This window comes from Sinocyclocheilus grahami, unplaced genomic scaffold (genome assembly GCF_001515645.1).
Source record: "Sinocyclocheilus grahami isolate Dianchi unplaced genomic scaffold, SAMN03320097.WGS_v1.1 scaffold184.1, whole genome shotgun sequence".
Lineage (NCBI taxonomy): Eukaryota > Metazoa > Chordata > Actinopteri > Cypriniformes > Cyprinidae > Sinocyclocheilus > Sinocyclocheilus grahami.
Window position 1 is genome coordinate 621810 of NW_015505363.1, and position 25525 is coordinate 647334.

General features: G+C 37.9%; 1 protein-coding gene across 6 annotated transcripts in view; it reads left to right on the forward strand.

Moving 5' to 3' along the window:
- The window catches only part of csnk1g1 (casein kinase 1, gamma 1), a 64275-nt gene extending 40238 nt beyond the window's left edge, over window positions 1-24037 (forward strand). Inside the window, exons 5-14 of one of the 6 annotated variants that reach the window (XM_016284536.1) lie at window positions 2770-2921; window positions 3049-3283; window positions 3906-3991; window positions 4076-4160; window positions 6381-6529; window positions 9063-9170; window positions 13262-13372; window positions 15177-15283; window positions 18951-18974; window positions 20592-24037. In XM_016284536.1, the coding sequence (XP_016140022.1) occupies window positions 2770-2921; window positions 3049-3283; window positions 3906-3991; window positions 4076-4160; window positions 6381-6529; window positions 9063-9170; window positions 13262-13372; window positions 15177-15283; window positions 18951-18974; window positions 20592-20646 (1112 nt within the window). In that variant the 3' untranslated portion in view covers window positions 20647-24037. The remainder of the gene's footprint in view (window positions 1-2769; window positions 2922-3048; window positions 3284-3905; window positions 3992-4075; window positions 4161-6380; window positions 6530-9062; window positions 9171-13261; window positions 13373-15176; window positions 15284-18950; window positions 18975-20591) is intronic. The other 5 variants (XM_016284537.1, XM_016284538.1, XM_016284539.1 and 2 more) reach the window with 5 other exon arrangements.
- Window positions 24038-25525: the final 1488 nt, after the last annotated feature.

Genomic DNA, 25525 nt, shown 5'->3' on the forward strand with positions numbered 1-25525 from the left:
CTCTTGTCTCTTCCTCTAGAAAGTCCAGTACAGTTCTCTTTTGTTTGTGGTTAATGTGTAGCTGTATCGTGTTGAACTCTGATACACCTCCAGGGCAGCCTTGGCATCGGGACTTGAATCTCTTGAGTTTGGCTGGGAACGGCTTGGCTACTGATCAACTAGATCAGGCATGATAAATCCAGCTCAATGGACTCTCCCAGTCTTTGTCTTTGATTCTCCGGCTGAACTGGGGTTTGTTTAAGTGTGCAGTGTGGCAGAAGTGAGCTGCGTCACTGCAGGCTGGTGTATGTGAACTGGAGGCAGTAGAGTCACATGGTTTCTCCTCTCCAGTCAGACATCCGTGTTTGAGCGGGCGTAGGTGGCCCTGCTCTCAAACGGGCTGCTGGCAGATGGCGTTTTGTTGGAGCACTGAGGACTCCAAAGTGGGACTGACTGGGAGAACTACACTGCACCTGGTTTAATCAAACCTAGGCCTCCCTTTTGTTTTTCTGCAATGACTGCAGTACACCATTCCATTAAAATACATGGTTTATGGTGTTTTGGACTGATACCAAGCCCTGAAACCTTGGCATTAATTCTAAATTGCCACAAAAACTTCATTTTGCTTCAAAATTATAATTCCAAAATCAGAATTTCTCATATTTTTGTCTATTTATCCATTTATTTATTTACATTTAGATTGTGAAATCTCCCTGTTTTTAGTTTTTTTTTTCCAAAATGTTTTCAATTCTAGATGAGTTATTTCTTTTGAGCAACAGCACAATGTTGCCAAATTTGCACAATGCTGGTGCCATACCTTTTTAAAAATTGAAATCCTGTTTTTTTTCAGTATATATTGTATATTGCACATCTCTTAGTATAACGTATAGAATCAGCCTTAAAATCACTGTTATTGGTTGCTGAAAGCATTATTAAATTAGCCAAAATATATAATAAACGGGCAAGGGAAGTAAGCTTTTGTGAATGACAGCTGTTGAAATTCTGTCGACATCTGTGGACTTGGATTCAATGCAGCTTTAGTCATGATGACCTCTTCTCAAATCGCTTTTTATGACTGGTGACCTGAAGCTCACAGTATTGACGTTTTTCATATAATATGCCACTTTTTGAGCGATTACATGCCTATATGTATTACTATATGAATTTCCTCCCACTCTTTAAATTCCTACTCACATGTTCCAGCAGCATCTAGCAGTGGAGTGCCGATAGAAAGCTTGTGAAAGTGTTAATCAGCAGAGATAGATAGAAACCAACAACTGAATATGTGTTATGTGCAGTCTGAACACAAGATGAGTCATCAGCAGGCCAACAGTGCGCTCTATTCTCAGGGGTGTTACACCACCACCACACAATGAGCAGTGTAGGCTTTGCCTAAAACTACCCACATCACCCTTAGAAGATGCATACAGTTTAGAGGCACATGTATATGCTTTAGCTATTAAATAAAGAGTGCAGATTTTTTTTTTTTTTTCGTTTGTAGGCCAAACCACAAGTTAGTATTACTCTGGTTCAGTCAACAAAAACATAATAGGATTTTTCCATTAGCTTTTGGATCACTGCAAAAAATAAGGTCTGTGACTAGCAAAAGATTGATTGATCAAGTTTTGTTCACGATAATCTTCACTAACTAATCCAACTTATGAATTCTGAAGTCTAAATACAGTAGGCAGAAGTAAAAAGCTAAACGTAGGCGTTATGGTCACATGAGTTAGTCTTTATTTAAATAACATTTTCCCTGAAAATTTGAGTTAGAATAGTTTGCAAGAGCATGATTTATAAGCACAATTGGGCTGTGAAAGCGGACTAGTGAGTAGATGAGTTTTCCTGTTTGTGACGATGCTTAGTCAGGTTAGACGCCATATTGACTTTTAACAGGGATAAAAATTAGGCTTTGAGGGATAGATTTGCAGTCTTTACAATGGCACACACTGTATAAAGGTCCTAGATCACATAATTTTTGACAACTCACAAATTAATTAAAAAACCCTTATGGAGCTTTTGTCTACTTAAGTTTTCTTTCTTTTTTTTTCTCCCCAGAAAGATGTTTGGTCAGCTGGATAGTCAGTAGTAGTACTACTACTAGTAGTAGTAGTAGTAGTAGTACTTTTAAACAGCTGTACCATCCACTGAACGCGCTGTATTTCAGTCCCTCACAGCCACATTTCATTCCTGTCGAAAATTAAATATGCCGCTGCCCTGACTAAGGTCTGTGTCCCCAGCGAACACTGCAGTCCCACTTAGCCACTTGTTAGCAACCGCCTTTTTGAGAGTAAAAAATTTTTTTTTATGTTGTAGAATAAAACATGAAAATCTTGAGCTTGTGTGAACCCCACAGACTGCATTTCAGGCATTTAACCAAAAACCCATTAAAAAATATATATTAATTTTGGGATGATGGAACTGAAAGTGCTAAAATGCTAACTTTTTCGGGTTTTGGCCTACAAAAATACATCATCCCTGCTGCACTCTTGACTTACATGGGAATCAGCCACCTTATTCTGGTTTCTTGGCATAATTCATGTGTGATTGCAAGCATTCAAAATTACTTGCAGCAAATCCAGCTTCATTTACATATTCTCCCATTTGCGTAGTTCTCACAGTGCTGGCATCTAGTGGTTGGAGGAATAAGTTGCTTTAATCCATAATCAGCTGGGGCCAGCTTTTTATAATCATAATTTCATTAAAAATACACACTTAACCATTAAAGAGAGAATGTTATGACAAGTGTAGTTAATGTTTCTGTAATTTTCTTGTGTTTTTCTTTCAAAGTAGAGGGTCTGCCTCAGGTCTTCTATTTTGGGCCCTGTGGGAAATACAATGCCATGGTTCTGGAGCTGCTCGGCCCCAGTCTTGAGGATCTCTTTGACCTGTGTGACCGAACATTCTCCCTCAAGACTGTCCTGATGATCGCCATTCAGTTGGTGAGTGCACAGGCCTGCTGTAGTTTTAAGAGCAGTGTGGCACCTGGGTGGGAAGTGCTTGCATATCGTTGGACTGATGCTTTGCAATCTAAGTGTGTAATGTGAGTCTTGTGTTCAATTTCCCTAGATTTCCCGTATGGAGTATGTGCATTCTAAAAACCTCATCTATAGAGACGTGAAGCCAGAGAACTTCCTCATCGGTCGACAAGGAAACAAGAAGGAGCACATCATTCACATCATAGACTTTGGCCTTGCGAAAGAATACATTGACCCAGAAACCAAAAAACACATTCCTTACCGGGAGCACAAGAGCCTTACCGGCACAGCTCGATACATGTCTATTAATACACACTTAGGGAAAGGTAAGTGTTAGATACCTCCCTAGTCTGATCCTAAAATGGACTTAACATTAAATTTAGCATGTCACTATCCTCACGCTTTATGTGGCTTCTTGATTGGCTGTTTAATAGGGTTGGGAATCATGAACCAGTTCTTTTAAAGAACATGATATTCATGTTTGGTTTCTTTAATGTTTCATTGAATCTATAGCACCTCAGTTGTGAGCATGTTGTCTAAACTTGAATGTTATATGAGAGGGAAAATGGGCTGCACAAGATGATACAGTGAAAATAAATAAACAGACCACCTGGACAGTGCTGTCCTTTTTAAGGACTAACTTTTTAAGATTAGTCTAAGCAGTTTATGCAACCCGCCCCAGGACGTCACTCCAAACTGGATGAAAACCGGACTGGATGAACAAAAATGGTTCTGTAGATGAATGGACGTCTTCTGGGTTTGAAAGGAGATATGGATATTTATTGTTTTGGTCAATTATTTTGTCAAATCATGGAATAATGAATTTTATTAATATTATCAATGATCAATATATTAATAGTTAAGAGTTAAGTAAATCAAATCTGAACCAGATTTGTTATTGTGTACATGTTACCATTTTATTTACTACCTTTTTTTTTTTTTTTGCAGAGCAAAGTCGGCGGGATGACCTTGAGGCCTTGGGTCACATGTTCATGTATTTCCTCCGGGGTAGTCTCCCTTGGCAGGGACTAAAAGTATGTTGAACTAGCATGTTCAAGCCATTAAAAACTGTTACCAATTTAGTTCTTGAAAATTAGACGTTGTTTTGTGCTTTGCAGGCTGACACGCTGAAAGAACGTTACCAGAAGATTGGGGACACAAAGCGTAACACTCCCATTGAGGTTCTCTGTGAAAACTTTCCTGGTGAGACCCCCATCATGTGCTTCACTTGTAATCAGCTAATCGTAAAGTCAACATAAAATCAGAATGGACACCATTTACACTTTTCATACACATTCCTGGTCTTATGCGCGATTCAGAAGTGCACAGTAATACCAAAGGAAATATCATGTTTCTTTATAATAGGGATGTGCAAGACTAGTAGACTAAACGATACGGCTGCTGCTTCAAATTACTGTCATGTTAATGATACTTTTTAAAAATAATATATTGTTTATATATATATATCTGGAGTGCAAAAAAGAAAAAAAATCATTTTATATTGCCTTAGAGCTTGAATGCAATCGTTTTCTCAGTGTAACTCACGGCAGGTTCAGAGAAACGTCCACTTGGAAGATGAGCAAGTTCAAGTAGTATTTTTATTTAAAAGAGAATGGAAAAGTTTTGGTCGGACTGTGTGAAACTGGCATGGAATTATTAAGCTTGCTTATGTGCTTGTAATGAGGCACAATGCAGGTATGAAATTTTATCCTGGTTTAAAAGGGAAAAATTATGAATGCTTACTTGACAACAACAGATCCTATACTTAACACTACACTTAAACATGGTACATGCCATGCTTTACTTGTAATTTTGCTACTGTGTCATGTGTATACTTTATAAGAGGCTTATATGTTTGTACTTATTGGTCACTGCCTATTAAATCAGTTGAATTTAATAAATAGACTCACCCACTGGCCACTTTTTTAGGTATAGCTGTTCAACTTCTGTCACTGCTTTCAGCTAAGAACAGAAACTGAGGCTACAATTTGCATGGCCTCACCAAAATTGGACAATAGAAGATTGAAAAAAGGTTGTCTGGTCTGATAAGTCTCGATTTCTGCTGCGACATTCAGATGGTAGGGTCAGAATTTGTCAGAAACAACATGAAAGCATGCATCCATCCGGCCTTGTATCAACGGTTCAGGCTGCTGCTGGTTGTGTAATGGTGTGGGGGAAATTTTCTTGGCACACTTTGAGCCCCTTAGTATCATTTGACCATCCATTTAAATTCCACAGTCTGCCTGAGTATTGTTGCTGCCATGCCCATCCCTTTATGACCACAGTGTTACCACTGTTACTATGTACAGCAGGATAATGCACCATGTCACAAAGCTTAAATCATCTCAAACTGGATTCTTGAACATTCTTGAACATCATGTACTTTCACTTCAGGTTTAATGTAGCCTACAATAATCATAATGGAAGGCAAGCACATTGCATGTGTGTATATACAGTATATATATTATGGCATATTTTTCAGCTGCATTCAGTATAGGATTTGACTATTTGATAGATATCTATTATAAATAGATTGCATATACAGACTTCTGGGAGTTTGTTAGACTAGTCGACTAGCACAAGAATTGACATGATAATAATAGCTGTCTGACTTTTACATTTGTTGACATGGATAGATTTAGATTATATTTTTTAAAATTAACATTTTAATGACATTTTTATTTATTGAACAAACATATTTTATCAAAATAACAGACTTTGCTGTAGTGATTTTGAACAAGCATTAACTTTAATATTATATGAAACCGATTACTTTAGATAAAGTATTTGTATCAATACTGAGTGCCTTTTGCCCCATGCTAAAGAACCTTTTACTCCAAGTGTGGCCATCTATTAAATGTGTAAGATGTTTAAACAACAAAAACGACTTTATGATTTGTTTTCCCACAAAATGTGGTGCTATATTAATTTTCAATAACAAAAATACAGTGGACAAACGTAATGGGACACGCCTCTTAATTATTGAATTCAGATATATGAAATCAAAACCTAGCTATGCAGTCAGCGTTTACAAACATTTGTGAGGGGGGAAAAAAGGGTCATCTTCCCATCACCAAGTACAATGTAAAGTGTCAGATGGAGTTGTGTAAAGCATGGTGCCACTGGGCTCTGGAGCAGTGAAAACGTGTTCTGTGGAGTTGACTGTTGACTGTCCTCTGGGGGTTTGTTAGACTAGTCGACTAGTTAGTTACAAAATTTCAGTCATTGCACACAGCCCTACTTTGTAATCCTTTATACAAATGCAGGAACTTTTTCAGCTACCATGTGGACAACAGCACATCACATTGCAGAAGTAAAATGGATTGTTGAAGCCTGTCATATGTTGACTTTATGACCAGAGTTTCCTTTGCTCTTATTTATTGATTAATGTCATTTTAACCTTTTCCTCATTTGTGTTTTCAGAGGAGATGGCCACCTATCTACGCTACGTCCGGCGGTTGGATTTCTTTGAGAAGCCAGATTACGAATACTTGCGGACCTTGTTTACGGAGTTGTTTGAACGAAAAGGATATACCTTTGATTACACTTATGACTGGGTTGGCAGACAGATTGTGAGTCAACGTCATCTTCATAAAGAATTTATGCATTCCACTCACACTAACTCTCTTCTAGCACCCTCACTACATAGGTCATAACCATAATTTAACCTGCCTTGAAATGGTTTTCATGGGTAGCATCTCTGCGTACAACATAAATCGTACCCTCAGTTGACTCCAATAAAGTGATGTTAGCATGTTGCTAAGCTAATAATGCAATTCTGTTAGCATAAAAATACATTACCATTTTTAATCAATATTTTTCAGTATTGAATGTACATTGTAATGCCTAGAGAATAGGAGTGGGAATCACAGGGTACCTCACGATACGATATGATACACGATACATGGCTCACGATACCGATAATATCACAGTACAGAAATTCTGCGATAATCGATATATTGCTAGACAATCCTATAATGATGCATCATGATATCTGTCTAACTATGAAAACAAAATGCCTGTAAAAAAAAAAAGTTAAGTGCAGGTTCTCTCTCTTCATTCAAGTCCAAACTAATGAAAATTCTGTCATCATTTACTCACCCTCAAGTTGTTTTAAACCTGAATGAGTTTCTTTCTTCTGTTGAATGTAAAAGTTATTTAGAAGAATGTGGATAACCAGACAGTTGCTAGTCCCCAGTGACTTCCATAGTATTTTTTTTCTGTCAAAGTTAATGGGGACCATCAATTGTTTGGTTACTCAAAATATCATTCAGCATTCAGCACAAGAAAGAAATTAATACAGGCACGCATCCCTCAGGCACTCGACTGTTTACATTTGCTTTAGACATAACCAACTGTGTTTATATGTAAACCTTGTTTTTTTGACAGTATTAGTGCAATCAGACGTGAAAGTTCACTTAGTCCAGTAATCAGGTGCTGTTTGTCAGTCTTTTTAGTGTGTGCGCTCAGAAAAAGCATACGTCAGAACAGCACGCAAATTAAATGTTTAACCGGCAAGGCTTTAAAGGGGTCATATGATGCGATTTCAATTTTTCCTTTCTCTTTGGAGTGTTATAAGCTCTTGGTGCATAAAGAAGATCTGTAAAGTTGCAAAGACTAAAGTCTCAAATCCAAAGAGATATTCTTTATAAGAGTCAGCCACGCCTACCTAAAACGGCTCGTTCTAACACGCCCCCACATACCTACGTCACTGTGTGGGAAGATTTGCATAACGCCGCCCAAATGTCCACGCAAAGATAGAAGGCGTAACTTTTATTCTCGCTGTAGTATTGTTGCGGCCACCATGTCGTGAAGGTGCTGTGTTTCTTTGTGAAAGCGAAAATACTTTGTTTGGCCTTCCAAAAGAGGACACAACTAGAAATCAGTGGTTAAGTTGTATTTACAACACTGTTCCAGAACACTTCAACCCAAATATTCAGATGTGTGCAGCACATTTTATGGAGGACTGTTTACTGATCCTGGGAGAGTAGACTACAGTGCTGACTGTTCTGACTCACAGATTGTAAGTACGTTTTTTTTATATTTAAAGAGTTTTTATATTTTTTATATTTAAAGCAAGTTTTTTGGGCAGTGTAGAGTAGCGCTTGTTGTTTGTCATTTCTCCGATCACAAATGCAGACATGGTTTTATTTTTATGCGATGCGATGCGATGCGACGCAACGCAACGCGTAAAAAGACAATATAAGTCATTATAATCCATAATTATGTCCCCACTGGATGTAACGAATGCCTCGTTTATAATGGGTTTTCGTGTTTTTGAATCATCACTCCGGCCTGACAGGGCATCATCACAATATGGTAGGAGCGTAACATTTCCGTCACACGCTTGAGGTATTCGGCCAATCATAACGCACTGGATAGCTGGCCAATCACAGCACACCTCGCTTTTCAGAACGATGAGCTTTGTAAAAATCGACGCGTTTCAGAAAGGCAGGGCATAGAGGAGAAACAATAATGTACAGTATGTGGAAAATGTGTTTTTTGAACCTTAAACCGCATAAACATTTCATTACACCAAATACACAAAATAATGTTCTTTTTAGCAACATCATATGACCCCTTTAAAGCACATGCAAATAATGCAGTTCTTGCATATTGTGTATTCTTTGTCGATTTTTGTTTGTCCCGTCAATAGTATAAAAGCCGAGGTGGGTACAGACTTTGGACTTAAACGTGGCTGGGGCATCTATTATTTTACTCACACTGCCGACTGCCATCCCGTTAAAAAACTCTTTTTCGTAGGCTATTTAACTTATGTTCACATTTCCCTCATTCATGTGTTGAGCGCCACCCGAGGAGCCATGAAGTAGCGACGCTGGTAGCATGGAAATCTATTTAGTGTGCCTTATTTTATTAATTAAAATATCGATATTTGGCGCCAGCATATCGATTCTCGTATTGCACAGAGAAGGACAACGATATATTGCCATAAAGATATTTCGTCCCACCCCTATTAGAGAATAAGTAAAAAGTGGCACAAATTACCCATCTCTGCAAGACAGTGTAGTTGCTGCCTATATTTGCTCAGACACAGAGCTAGCTCACCTTACACTGATGTTCTCTGTGTTTTGGTGTCTTTGTCAGCCCACACCGGTGGGGTCGGCCCACGTGGACTCGGGGGCATCTGCCATCACGCGTGAGAGCCATGCACACAGAGACAGACCCTCCCAGCACCAGCCCTTAAGGAATCAGGTAATCTTCTGCTGCTCATTAAGGAAGCTTAAGATTGATGACCCTGTTGTTTCGGTTTCAGTCCACACACCCAGTTATTAAAGGTAAATACTATTTACCCTAAACCAAATGGGTGAATCTTACAAAACAAGTCTGGGTCATTTTTCACCTCGGGATCACCACATGCATAAATTGCGTACATTTGAATGAGTTTTGATTTAATTTTAGAGTGAAATAATGGCCTAGACATGTTCATGACATTTGCTCAAGAATTCTGAACAGAGCTGATGGAGGTGGAGTTGATTTTAGAGGGTTTCTGCAGCACTACATGTAGCTTTAAACAAAATCATTAGACTCACCCGCTCAGCAGCTGGCTGCTACAGCATGCACTGCTTTAGCATATCATGGCTCAGAGTGCATGCTGGGACTAGAAGTTCATAAAACTATATATTTCTGCGTGTATATATGTCTTGAGACTATTTTTATATTGATTAATTTGCCAGTTTCTGTAAAGTGCATTTTCTGCCTCTCTCTTACGTTTGCAAGAGCAAATTCGCTTTGCACATTTCACAAACTTGCCCTGTTTCAAACTCATCTGCTAAAGCAAAAGTTTAATTTTGGCTCAGAAAAGATTTTCGCAGAAGTTTTGGAATGCACTCAAATTAGTGCATGCAGTTCAAGGATTTGTCAACCAAAAATCTAATTTTTCCTTTTTGTTGGTTTTGCAAAGACAGGGTGAGGGTGAGATAATGAAGTGATGGCTGCTTTAATTTTTGGCTAAATTGTTCTTTTAAGACGTCTTGACATCGTATATTTATGATCTTTCCAGTGATTTGAATTCAGTGTAAATCTGTATTATTATGATTCTTGTGAGGGAAGAGGAGTGCAGATATATTTAGAAATCCTTGGCTGAAAGACACAAGGGTCCTGTAAACTGCCTCATCATCAGTTTGGTGGAGGTTCTGGTGTTTAGTGAGTCTGTTTAGAGGGCACGGCAACACTAATTGGGGCACATCTTAAATTAAACCAATGCATTTCTATAGACTTGCCTATAAGTTATGGGGTTCAACAGGTCTTAAGGTGCACCGGGTTAAAGGAGTTTAATGCAGAAATTTGGCTGATCATTGACAGCAGCGCAAAGTTGGTTGTGCTAATTTGATCTAAGTTTTAATGTGTTTTAAAATGTTATATATTTGTTGCAAAGGAGAATCAATAAAATTATGAAATATATTTTGAAACAAAGTTGAAACTTGTTAATGATTTTCAGTTTTGTTCAAGGTAATTAAAGGCACAATATGTAAGATTTTTTTTATTAAAATATCCAAAAACTACTAGAACAGTGTTATATATTTAGCTGACTTGTGTACTTGCATTATCCCAAATGTTTAGAAGAATATTTAAATCCAGAGAAATAAGCAATTTTAACTAGTGAGACGGACCGTGTCCATAGTGTCATTGTGTCGCCTGCCAATGACGTCATACACCCCTCGATTTCCGGTTTTGTTTTGTTGAAAACATGAAAACACCAAAGACGCTTTAATATGTTATGCATTTTATTAGACAGGTGACGACCGCACAGAGTAGCATTATAACAGAACTTTCAAATGTATCTAATATGATAAAACAGCGCTGCTTTACCCCACATACGCGCGACCGGAAGGAGCGGAAGCGCTCGACTGTGGCATAATAAAAGCTCCGCTGCTTTCGAGCAGTGTGTCACGCTCGTTCAACAGCCTCGTTTCGCTTCGACGGCTTTCAGCCTCACCCTGCTTCTTATTACGATGTTAATAAATCATTAGCTCATCCATGAACATGATTTCTGCCCATTGGATTGCTTCGGCTGTGGTGATGAAGATGACAACTCCACACTCAGTCACGGCGTCATCAAACGACGCCTTTGTTTCTTTGTTTGTTTTGAATACGTTTTGAAAACTTACATATTGTGCCTTTAAATCAGTATGGTATTTAAAGGGATAGTTCACCTAAAAATGAAAATTGTCATTTACTCAGACTCATGTTGTTCCAAAACTGTATGAATTTCTTTCATCTGTTGAACTCAAAAGATATTTTGAAGAATGTGGGTTTCCAAATGGTTGTTGGTAGCCATTGACTTCCATAGTGGCGTTGTTGGAATTTTTGGGTGAACTATCCATTTAAGGTAAAACTGCTCCTGTTGTTAAAAGTAATTCACAATAATTGACATGATAATAGCTGGCTGACTTTTCCATTTGTTGACATGAATTGGGTAGATTTAGGTGGTATTTCTTTTTAAATTAATGTTTTAATGACATTTTTATTTATTGTGCAAAAATGTATTTTATCAAAATAACAGACTTTGCTGTAGTGATTTTGAACAAGCATTAACTTTAATATTATATGAAACATTACTTTAGATAAAGTATTTGTATCAATACTGAGTGCCTTTACCCCATGCTAAAGAAAAGTGTGGCCATCCATTAAATGTGTACGATATTTAAACAACAAAAAACGTTTTATGATTTGTTTTCCCATAAAATGTGATGCTTCATTAATGTTCAATAAAAACATACAGTGGACAAAAGTAATGGGACACACCTCTTAATTGAATTCAGATATATGAAATTAAAACCTAGCCATGCAGTCAGCATTTACAAACATTTGTGGGGGGGAAAAAGGGTCATCCTCGCATCACAAAGTACAATGCCAAGTGTCAGATGGAGTTGTGTAAAGAACGCCACCACTGGACTCTAGAGCAGTGAAAACATGTTCTGTGGAGTGACGAATCACGGTATGCGGCTGATTTTCAGGGGTTGGACTGGGATGCTTACTTTTAGTGAAGGGAAATCTTAACTCTTCTGCATACCAAAACATTTTGGACTTTTCTATTTTAACATGACTGTTGCCCAGTGTACTACGCAAAGTCCATAAATACATGAGTTTAGTGTGAAAGAACCTGACTGGCCCACACAGAGCGTGGACCTTAACCCCATCGAACATGTTTGGGATGAACTGGAACAGAGATTGCAAGCCAGGCCTTCTTGTACAACATCAGTGACTGACCCCACAAATGCTCTACTGGATGAATGGGCAAAATATCCCTCAAAAATACTAAATAATCTTGTGGAAAGCCTTCCTAGAAGAGTGGAAGCTGTTATAGCAAAGGGGACCCAACTCCTTAGTGGTGTGTATGTATTTAGAATTCTAAGTCATTAAAGTTTTTTTCTGCACTCATACACTGCGAGTAGTGAAAAGCATATTTTCCTGAAGATGTGCCTTCAACCCTGTTGTACCCTGTGTTTTTTGTCGTGTGTCTAGAACTAGTGTTCCAGATGTACATAGAACTGTCCACAATATATATTTTTTATTTATGTCCATCATCCAGAACACATTAAATTAGGACTCTAAAAAATGTCTGCTTAAACTGAATGGATGAATAAACATAAGTTATTAATTTCAATCCTACCACTAAATGCAAAAGCAATTAAGTGAATTCAGATTTTCCACTATATTTTTCACAATACCCCACTATCGTGTCCACCTCAAAACACTTTCACATTTCACACTAGTGATGCACCAGGGGGTTGTACTAAAGCTGTAATACTGCACATTGCCATTTCAGAAATTGAATTTGGATTTGTGTGTATGTTTCTCGTGTTTCCTGTCTGACTCGGAATGTGTTGAGCTTATGAGTTAATAGCGTCTTGTCCACTTAAATGGCAGAATATGACCCAGCAGGTTGAATTTTATGCAATGCGTAGCTGTGGAATTCTTTAGCTCTCTTAATTATTGAAATTATGCTGTCAGATATTCCAATTCGATCTCAGTGTTGGATGCCTGATTTGCTGCATGTAGTGTCCACTTGGCATTCAGCAGCTTTCAGAAAGTTTTCTCTTCTGTTTGCTTTGTTTTAGTGTCTCTTTGTGTTTATTTTGTGGTGTTTGCTTCTTGGTTTGATTGGACGACTGGTCCACAGTCACTAATGCCGTTTCCTGGCTTTGACTGGCTCTTTTTTCTTGTTGATTTCCATTCCTGCATTGTGCTGCATGCCACCTGGCCTCACTCCGCCCGCTCTCGCTCACTCACCACACCTCCCCCTTCCTGCGCCTCCTCCTGCATCTCCTCCATCCACGCAGACGGCCATCTCCGACCGCAGAGGAGCTTGGGAGGTACAGCCCAACCGTCAGACAAACTCCTCCTACCTGACCTCGCACCTGGCAGCGGACAGGCACGGAGGCTCAGTGCAGGTACTGCTTCACCCCTCGCTCGACTCCTCCTCCTGTGTGCGTACGCTGTGTTACGGCCATCTGCAGCAGCACACCCCACCTGCTCTCAGACTTGACTAGAACACTTCCTCTATGGGGTTCCCCTTTTCGACAATTCTTCTTCTTATTAAAAAAAAAGTAGTAATGGTGCGCTTCATTCAAAGTTGAATGTTGGATAATCCAACTTAATATTTCTGAATTCCAACCATATAGCATTCCATTGTTTAAGTTGGGAGAGCGTTGTCAAGTGGCATTCTATTGGGATTTTCCAAGTAGGAGGTTGGAAATGTGACTTTCATATTCTTTTCCAAGTATGAGGGTGTAAATTCCAACTTTCTGAATTGAATGAAACACAGCATAAGATGTCACACAGACACTGAGATTATCAGGAAAATATGATGTAACACCTGTTGTGTTCATTTGGTCCAGCTGACATTAGGACCTAGTATCGCCAACTCTCACTATACGGTACACCAAGCACAATGCAGTACATTGTGATGCATGTATTTGATTGAAACGGCGACAAACCTGCAGATTCACCACCTTGCGCTGCTTGCTTCACTTTTATCCAGTAGGTGCCTCAGAAGCAACTCAGAAATGCTGCTGACAGTCTTAGAGCGTAATTAGAAATGGCTTCTTTATTCATTGAACTGTGGGAAATGATATAATATGTAAAGATATATTAGATGACGAAATAATAAACCAAATGTTATTACATTAAGTGTGACTTAAGTGTGAAAATACTTTGGGGCCACTGTACACTAGTGTTAGTTTAGTATCATAAATAATCTTATATATTTTTTGTTAATATTTTTAATTAGGTTTTATTTTTATATTGTTCCGTTTTCACTTTAATTGTAATAATTACTTTTATTAATTTTGTATTTTTGTCATTTGTATTCGTTTTTTATGTCTATTTTTTATATATATTTAATTTTGTTTATTTCAAGTAAAAAAAAAAGTTAAACAAAAATGAGAAATGTTGCCTTAGCAGCTAGCTGAAATAAAATAACTTAGTTCATTTTAGTGTTTTATTTCATTAAATGCTTATCAGTCTTTCAAGTAACTAATTTTTTTTATGGTTTTAGTTTTAGTTAATGATTATAACCCTGATGTAGACTAAAAGTGAACATTATGGTTAATGATAAGATAAGATATGGTGTAGATGGGCAGTATGAGTAGAGTTTTTTTCCTTTCTGTACATTAGTGGATCTGGTGAGACTCTCAACTCCAATAATACATCATTAGCTTTTATATGATAGCATGGATATCATAATCTGGCTATATTGGTTAATGTTGAAGTCATTCAAAGCATGAGTTTTTGTGTTTGTTTGTTTTTTTTATTATTGATTGCAAATAAATTTTTAATGAAGCATTTAAATATTCTAGGTTAAACATTTACATACAATGAGAATACACAGCAATACGATACATGGCCCTATAGATTTCTAATGTAAGTGTATTACTGTGGAAATCATTTATCGTTTTATAAATTTGAAAAGTGAAATTATTTTCAGTGGGAATAAAGTTCATGTTGTATTTAACCAGGAATTTTTGACCAGCCACTAAATCCTCTTTCAGAAGCAAGTATGGTAGTAAATGATACTCCTCAATTACTGCCTTCCAATAGTTACTTGCACAGATACACATAGTAACATAACATTAAATTTCTGTAAGGAATTTCTGTAGAGGAAATGACTTAACTATCTTAATTGAAATAGCCTTGTTACACTGAGGCTACCAATAAGTTGATTTTATTTTAATTCTTTTTTTTTTTTTGCCACAGGTGGTTAGCTCAACTAATGGTGAACTGAATGCAGACGACCCTCTGGCGGCCCACTCAAACGCACCAATCACAGCGCAGGCAGAGGTGGAGGTGGTGGATGAGGCCAAGTATGTGCACATGGCTTCTTACAGGTTTCTGTTGCCGTTGCCTTGTGTCTTATTGACACAAGCTGTCCTTTAGCACTCTGGGTCTTTACATGATTTCACCCCTGCCCTCTCGGAACCATTCCCATCTGCTCCCCTGTAGTGCTCTGTGTACCCAAATTGTTTAATGGAACATTACATTTGAATTTATATTCAAATAGAAAACAGTTTTTAAATTGTAAAAAATATTTCACAATATTATTGTTTTTACTGTATCTTTTATCAAGTAAATGCAGCCTTTGTGGAGGATAAGAGACTTCTTTCAAAAACGATGGAAAATAGTTAGTTTGCATTTTTAATGATATTTTGGAAGGCAGCTGTTAAAATTCAGATGCGATTACACTCTTTAGTTTCCTATTCTTCTAAAGCACCTGACGTGCAATTGAGTTTCAGTCATACAAAACATCCTGTCTGATATCATTTTAAACACTTATTCTTGTAGTTCTTTGAAATCTTAAAAAAGCCCTCTGTCTTTGATTTATTTGATGCACAGGCTTGAAAGTGGTACAGACAGCAGCGGCCTTTATCAATTAACATGATTGCACAAACACACAAGGTCGCCATGGTTATTACAGAGTATTAATGCTCACCAGAGCTCTTTCTTCTAATCTCTCTGATCTCCTTCTCCTTTGCATTTCCTTGTTTTCTTGAATTTAGCAACCTGTCGACTGCTTTATCATTGTTACGTATAATTATTGAATGATTCAGCCTGTAATGTTGGAACACTGCCGCTTGTCTACTTTTCACAGCGTTACATTAAATGGAAAGTGCATCCAAAAACGAGAATCATCATGCACAATTGTCACAATCATCAGATGGTTATTACAGGGTCTTCACACTATTAGTGTTCAGCTTCTGTTTTATGTCCTATGCTTAGCTCATGACTGTGTCTTCCAACTGGATGCCAAGTTTTCCAACTTTTTGCTTTGCATAGAGAGAGAGGAGCAAATGAGATGCTCATTATTTTACTCTTTATTTTAGTTTTTTATTCAATAATTTTTTTATTACATCATACAGTAAACGTCATTTGTGAGCCTAGGTACAACAATTCTTATTCCATTTTCTGAGAAAGGACACTAGCATTAAAATGACTTGAATAAGATGAAAAATGGCATTATCACTTTTCCAGTGAGATGCATTTAATTTTTAAATAGTTAAAAAAAAAAATCTTTAAACCACAAATATGGTGTTAAAATTCATGTCACGTGTCTCTAAATCCTGTGAGCTTTAAAATATTACAAGTTTTTAGCTGATATTGGAGTTGAATAACCCAGAATGTAAGAACACTTCATCTAATTTCTATATCTCATGTACATATATTATCATTACTGAGTGGCACATTTAAAACGGTGTTATTAACTTAGCTTTGGTTTAAAATTCTGATTGGAGGAGCTGCATTTGAAGCTGTAAAACAGTCCAAATCTGTTGAATGCTGCATTAATGTGTGAATGTCCAGGTCATAAAATCAGAAATTATATTTTCTTATTTAACTATACTTAAACATATTGCTTAATAAATCATATATTAAATACATTAAAAAGATGCATTTATGTATGTGTATATACATGAAAATAACAAAGTATTGTGCATCATCATGGTAGTATAAACCATTTTTAATTGTCAAAAGTCTTTTGCTAAAAATCAAAACAAATTAAATTTTTATATATTTAAATGTAACCTGTTTTTTGTTAGATTTCTCTCTAATACCTGAAGTTGCTTTTTGACAGCTTTTAAACAACCTACTTGGCATGACATGAGATTTTAACGGTATGATAACCTTAAAGGGGTCCTATTATGCTTTTTCACTTTTTAAAATTTTTGTCAGTGTGTAGTGTGTATGTTTGGGCATAAAAAAGTTCTAGAAAGTTACAAATCTCAAAGTCCACTCCAAAAGGATATATTTCGTTTTTTAAAAATCCCTTTTCAAGAACTACAACGAACGGCTCGTTTGGACTACAGCGTTTGTTTTCCGGGCTTTGTGATATCACAAAGCGGCTCATTGGAATATCATTACAAATAATTCGTGCCTACAGAAATTCGAAAGGTTGGGGGGTGGGGAGGGGCGAGGTCGTGGTTAGAACGCTTGGTTGAGTGAGTGCATCAGACGAGACGATGAAGAAGTGCTGTTATAGAGTTAGTGCATCAGAGAAAACCAAGAAGAAGAGCTGCTGTGCTGTAGCTTAAAATTTTCGGCACGTCTAGAACAATTCTTACAAGTACAACACGACGTAGCTGGGTGCCGCAGATAGACGCCGAACAGCGCCGCCGGTGTGCCTACACTCATAGAAAATAATGTATTTGAATTTTAAAGATGTGGCACGGAGCGACGCTATGCTTCTCGTCTGGTGCGCGACCGCCTGAAACGCCTGAAACATCTTTGTTTGGGCTTCCGAAAGCGGATGATGTCAGGTAACAGTGATTGCAATTTATTTTTAACTCTGTTCCTGAGCATTATAACCCCAATGTGCTATTGTGTGCTGCACATTTTACTGAGGACAGCTTCCACAACATGAGGGAGTACACACACTTAGCATGAGTAGTTTTTATTTTAAATTAGATTTGTATAATTTAATAATAACCCCAATTGAAACAAAAACAGAATGTTCTGACTAGCTTTTTGTATACTACATAAAAACATGCCTGCACGAAACAAAAACAGCTGAAATAGATGCATATTCACTCTCTGACAGCAGGTGGCGCTTATGGACTAGCAGCGATACAGCGTTTCCTTGGTTACCGCTGTAAACAAAGCAGCACTGCGCTTAAACTCTGCTTTAATATGTATTATACAGAGGCGAGATGAAAAGAAAATACGATTTCAAGTTTTCTGAAGACAGTTCCCCTCAGTGATACATTTATATAATCCCCCAATTCAATATTTAGGATTTTCTGCCAATATTTAGCGCATCTTGAAATGTGAGCTTGCTCTGCCTGCTACAGTATTTTCTCCTCTTTGCATTCATCTTCAGCGTCTCTGGCCTCGTTAACGGCTGTTTACAGACTTTGTAATATTTCCACACAAATGACGGTTTGAAACCGTGAAATTTTCAAATCACGGTATACCTTAAAACTGGTAATCCATGCCTACAACCTATACAATGAACTATATATAAGCCACTCAAGGCTGTGCCCACAGTGACATATATATGTTTTTTTTTAATGCCATGGTTGATGGAGTTTTAGCTGCTTGGCTTAATTTTTACAAAATAGTCATAAATTTTTCATCGTGATAGAGACCCAGTGATCAAACTGGAGCATATGTATGTTGTGCCATATTCACTAATAGAGCGGTGGGCTGGTGAGCTGAGGACGACACTACGCTTCTCAAAACCCTTTCTGTTCCTTTTCTTCTCTACCCCTTTTTTCTCACATTCTTTTTTTTTCTGTTGGCCATCTGTTTTAGAATTTTACAAAGAGGGATACAGAAAATACCTATTATGATATAACTTAATAAAAGGCGACCATGAATTGAGCAGATGTTTTAGATCTACACTGTCCCCTGAGTCTGTCTCTCTCTCTCTTTCTTTCTGTTTGTGTCTTCATGTTGGTTTTTGTCGCCGACATTAGGTTTGTCTCATCGTCTCACCTCTGTGTAATAATCTGTCTTTTCTCTTTTCACACTCTTCTGTAGCTGCGTGAAAATGCTCAACCTGTGGTGAGTCCCTCTCTCCAGTCCACATCAAACCCAAGGGGAGTGGACCAGCCTAGACTGTGGCCATATAGATGGCGCCTACACCAAGATCTACTAACATAGATGTAGGCTAATGTAGCTGTTCATGGTCTGTGAGTTTGAAACAGAAAGAGGGAGGTCTGTTTGCTCAAAATGTCTGATTTTAGGGGCTGAAATACCCCTAAAGTTGATTGGAGGTACACTGAGAAATCTTAAATAGCCCAACTTTAGCTTATTTACAGAAACCAAATGATAAAACGAGGATGTGGAGGTTAAACGAACATACGCAGTTCCTTACAGAAGTATGCAGACTCTTAACTAAATCTCAGATTTTGTACCACAACATTATTACATTTATTTGATATGATTGGTTGACACATTCAGAATTAATTCTGATTCAGTTTTTTGCAGTTGCACAGCCATGAAGTTGTTCCAGGTTTATTGACAGCATGTTGTTTCACCCCCCCAATTATTACATATTAATTTCATATTAATAGAAGTTCTAACAGAATACCTTGGCAGATTATTTATTTATTTCATAGGGTAATAAATCCCTAAATCTCTCATTTTACTGAATTACCAATCCTACAATGGCATATTTAATATTATAAGGATATTTTACAGCATTAAACAGTGTCTCATTTTATACCATAGTATTATTATATTTATTTGATGTGATTGGTAGACACAATCAGAATTGATTCTGGTTTAATTCTTAATTCTGATTCACTTTCTGCAATTGTACAGCCATAAAGTAGTTTCATGGTTATTGACAGAATATTGCTTCACATTCATTTATTTATGTATTTATTTATTTATATATTTTCAAGATTGCAATTTTTTTGTCATGCTGAAATGATCTGAACAGTGTTTCAGAGTATGTAATTATTTATTAATTAAATTAAATTAATTAAATTTTTAATATAGTTTTTTAAATAGAATATATAGTTATATATTATATATATATATATAATAAAACTTTTTTTTTTAAGTATTTATAACTAAAAATAGTACCGATAATATAATTTCAATGTAGGATTCAAACCAGACTTGGTTAAGGATCTGCATGTTTTTGCCGGACACTGTATATTGATTATGACTTGTCATTAACAACCACAGTGAACCCAACCAATACAGCCAGAGACCGCCAGTGACTGACCGTCAGATTTACTGGCTGTTTAACAGCAGCATCCTTTAGAAACCTGTTTAGTGAAGTCTATCACTTTTCAATGTGTCAGTCTGGAGCTGTTCTCTTCCACTGCATGTGCCTTGTTTTTCCTGACCCATTCTGTCTTGTTGTTGCTGTTTAACATTCTGTTGTTGATGCTTTTAATGAAACCTAAATGTCTTTAAGTTTCCTTTTTATTCACTTTGACCAGTTGTTGTCCATTTATATGTTGCATTTAGGTTGGTACGAATACTAATGCATTATTGACAGCGCTGACAATATGTACATTTCTGCTTTAAGATTTACAAAGGCAGCTACATAGTGACGGCGCATGTGTAACTAAAGGGCATATGCTTCATTATTAGGTTGGAAGAATCAGCTAATCGGCTGCTTTCATTAACATCACTAAGGTTAACCTGTGTGTTCGTCCTCAGGTGCTGCTGTTTCTTCAAGAGGAAGAGGAAGAAGAACACTCAGCGACACAAATGAAACTCCGGCCTCACCGCTCACCGTTCCTTTGATTGTTTTTAGAGCATTCAAATAAAGACATTTTACTAGACGACAACAGCAAGCCCTCCAAACGAGTAGGGGGCCGATGTATGAAAACGAAGAGGCATGCACACGTTGTCTCTGTGGGGATTGTCATTGTTTTGTTTAGTTTTTTTTTCTTCCACATCTTAATTTAAGCAGAGAAGGGCCTCATCCTCGGACTGTGTCTCTAGGATCTTCACTTAAACCTAAGGATCTCAAAGCACTGGAACAGCACTGCACTTCATTTGCTGTTTTGCTTCTTTTTCGTTCTCCTCGTCCTCTGCGGTGGACGTGCCGGGGAGGAAGTCTCTGAATGTGCCCTCTCGTCCTCTTCCTCCACGATAGGCACAGTTCTAGCCCTTTGTGTGACATAGAGGGAGGGAGTAAGACAAAGTCGCCCATGCTGGAGCTCGAACCGCAGACCTTTTCCTCCACCGAGCACCTCCCGGCCCACTTCCACTCCACACGAGACGGTGGCTTTTTTTATTTCACTTAACCCTTTTGACATGTCTGTGTATTTGTTGGCTGATTGTTGGTTATCATGCTGCCAGGAAGTGGTCAAAGCCTTAGAATATGACTTGCAGATTTCTTCGTCACATCTATCGGAGTGATTTAACGTACATGGGCAAAGCGCAAAACAAATAACTGTCGTAATGATGCTAGCTGGCCTTTACACGTGAACTTTGTGAAAGTGTGACTTAAGCAGCTGTTTCCAGTGGTAACGATGGGTCGGCGCTCGTCATGCGCGTCTCCGTTCCACTGCTTAGTATTTAAGCTGCTTGTTCTAAAGCACTCCTCCCACTTCAACCCACCAGCCAGTCATGCTGCTTTCTCCTCTTACGATATCGTACCGCTTTGACGTACAGCTGGCTGCTTTTCTATTGGCTGAGGTGGCCAGTAAGACTTTCCTTCTGCGCTTTTGTATCTTTCTGTCCATATATAGTCACTTATTATTCCCACAACCAGTTCCTAATAGATGTTTTTTATGCCTGAAAACTGCTAATTGTTCAGGATGAGAATAACGGTTTCATGTGCCAGAGTGGCTTGGAAAACACCTCAATGTGTTCATATTAAACGAAAGATGCCACAAATAATGTAATAATGGCCATTCAGCAGGCAATTCCTTTTTTTAGTAGTTGTCATAAGGTGGAACCTGGGAGGACGCAGACTGATGGTAGTAACTGCCACTGCGAAACATCTCGATTTAATGCCTTAACATTACTCAGCAGACAACTTCTGCAATAGGACATTATGAAATTCCTCCCATGCCTTCATACTCTCTTTAGGAACTTGCTTGAGAGGGTCCGGATCAACCAAATCTAAGACGAATTGGATTATGTGGCAGAAAACGCTGGAAGACCCGTTGAAATGGCCTGTTTGTAAACGCTCTCGGGGTTGTTATAGTGGCCATACGTATATTCTGAGATGGGGCAGCCCTTGACCTCTTGCATGGATGAGGCGGTCCTTTCCTGAGCGCAATCCTTAAGGCAGGAATTACGTAAAATGGGGTTAAATGTGAAACGATTACTGTAGTTCTGTCGTCGTCGGTTTTTTTGAGGGGTTTGGTTTTTTCCACTTAAGGAAATTGCTAATCTCAGTCGTGATGTTGCCTTGCTCATTTTTTGGTTTCACCGTTCACCTGTTCACAGCATTAAAGCCATGTTTTTATTTTGGGATCTTTCTAATGTATAGTAAATGTGAATTAATGTAAGATAAATTATATAACTATTATTTTATTTTGATCACCGTACAAAAGTTGAGCGAGAAGCCATAGTAGTGTGTGACTGCGCTGACGTTTTCTTAGGCCCTTGTTTACGTCAGCCTGTGCGTTGCTGTATTCTACTGACCTCTGAACTCACCTTTCATAAGTAAACAAGGCTTTTTGAAGAATCTACCATGCCCATGTTTTTTGGAAATCCTTCTTGAGGGCCTACAGATGGCGTGCTTTGAATGTTCTTACAAAAGCAGTAGATAAGTGAGTTTGCTGGACCAAATAGATATGGCAAATGGGCACAGATTCTTTATTAGCATTAACTCATCAGTTGAGTAATCCAGCCATCCGTCTCCACTCGTTTATATATGTAAATAGTAACTCGGTGAGCTCTCACTGACCCATTCCTTTTTGGATTCACCTTGAGGAACGATTTCCACCATCTATGAACGGGAGTTGCGTTCAAATGCGACATCTCAGGTTGGCGGTTATCACAAACCGTTTTCACAAATGTGTATAAAACTTTCCATGTGACGGTTATTTAATAGATATTCCTTATGCTTGTCCACTGTGATGCAAGTCACTTTGGGTCTAAATTATTCTGTGAAAAGTACTTGAATAATACTGTCTCGCACAAGCGTCGAGGCTGCATTTTATTTAACGTTCTTCTCTTAACGACATGTATTACGTGCCTCGCTAGAGTTGGAAGACAATTTAGTATTTCTGGATGTGCACTGCTTGCAATCGTCAGGTGCGTCTGGCTCCAAGAAGAATGGTTTTGTAGGATTTAACCCCTTCTTGTCAACTCTTCCAAAGTGGGAGGCCTTGGCTTGTTACGAAGCCATTTGGAATTGTTTTTCGATATAAGCAGAATGTGAAATTGTTTAGCTTTGGATTAATGGATGAGGAAGCTAGTCCTACACACTAAGGACTGTGCTGGTGTACTTTGGGAATATGAGCAGACGGTTATTAAGGTGCCATCTGCTGGATAAAAATGACTCGTCCATATTAAACACTACACTGAAATCACACTCTTAATATGCTATTTGAAGTAGTTTGATGAGGGGTGGCTAGAACATATGTTCTTCCTTATTACTGGAATTTTGGTTAATGCGATCATAATGACTGCTGGCTCTCGTCAACTGCAAGGTGATGACTATTTCAAACCATTTAAATCTTTAATTTCCCCCTTTTTTTAAGATTGTACCATATGCTTTTGTACCTTTTTTGTAGATTTTGTTTTAATAAAGATGGTGTTATGGCCTTCTAAGTCCATTTGAGGTTTAAATACACAATTATTCCATGAAAGCGATTGATTCCCCAAAAGTCAAGTCATTCAGGAAGCATTCAGGATCCTTTTTGAGAGGTGTTTGGGTTCGGGTCACTTAACTGTGCTGCAGATTTACATACAGAGAGGTAAATGGAGTTATTCTCCTAAAGTTGAAGTTAGTGACATTAATGCAGATTTTATGTGCATGGCTTTTGGTTCCCGAAAGCAATGGAAACTACTTGTTAATGGGGCACTGAAGAACATTGTGGGCATGAAGTTGATACACTGTTATTCTGTGGCTGCGTAATGCCTTAAACATGCTACTGCAAGTCTGACCCCTCTGTACGCTTGAGTTCAGCAGGTAAATGTCCACATTAGTGTGCTCCTAAACTAGTGAGAGATGTACTAGTTAGTGTGCTCGTAATGGGATTATGTTGATGCATAATCTGAGTTCTGGAAATGTAGGACGTTCCCGCTCCGTACATAAATAAGTACATAAATGGCTCATGTTCCTTTGACTGAGTTTAGTGTGTGTGCGTGTGCGTGTGCGTGTGCGTGTGTGCGTGCTGACAGGGGCGAGTGAGGACCAAGACCGTGAAGAAAGCCGCTCGGGTGGTCATCGAGAAGTACTACACCCGGCTGGGCAATGACTTCCACATCAACAAGCGAGTGTGTGAGGAGATCGCCATCATCCCCAGCAAACCTCTGCGCAACAAGATCGCGGGGTGAGTGAAAGTGCCATGAAAAATACATATTTATAAAAAAATCAAATAATGAATATGGTAATCAGGGCTCTACAAAAGATGGTCTTGTGGGCAGTTATTATGTAGGTGTTGTTATTATATATAATATAATATAATATAATAATATATATATATATATATGGTCTCTCTGCAGGTATGTGACCCATCTGATGAAGCGCATTCAGAGGGGTCCTAATGTGTTCTACTGAAGAAACAAAGTCACCTACATCTGGGATGCCCTGGGGGTAAGCAGATAAACATCAAATTTTCATTTTTGGATGAACTATCCCTTTAAGGCCATGAGAAGCAATGACAAATTAACTTTAAAGGGACAATGTTTGACATCTTACACTTTTCTGAGGCTTTTATACTTTTTTTTTTTTTGCCAATTTATTGCATTTAATCAAATTCAATAGGAATAAGACACTAATCTCACTACATTACTTATGCGATTGCAGTAGTTTTAACCCTCAAGCATCCTTCATATAGCAGCTCTTAATTGGTTCTTCGTAGACAAATTTGGGCACAAAGGTCTCAGGTGTGATCCGTTATTTAAAAAAAATTTTTTTTTTTAAATGTCAATCACTATCTTTGATAAAATGTGACCTGTGCTGGCAAAATGAGTCACAATGAGCTGAGATTTTCAAAAATGAGTTTTTATTTTCACATTCTCCATTGAAAGACCTCAGAATGATGTATGATTTGATGAAATTGGACAAAAAAATGACTTCTAAAATGGATAGTTTCAGTCCTTGATTCTGATCGGTTGAGCTGCGTTCCAAGTAGGGATGGGCATTCAAAGTAAAAAATAATATTCGGAAATTGCACCCCTCTCCCCCACATGCACGTGCAAACACCCATTAACTGAGAGAGACGGGATTCACACTTTCGATCTGTATGATAAACTGTTTAATTCAGAAGATAGGCTACCTTAACTCAAGCCATATAATGATTGTAACGTGCTGAAACATTAATATAATAAAGACAACTGAATGACGGCACTTATTAACATAACAGTCCGTCGATTAGCATAAATGAACTGCTCATAAGGCTAGGACATTTATTTTCCATTTAAAAAAAATGGAACGCCTAAAGGGAATAGATACGAGATGG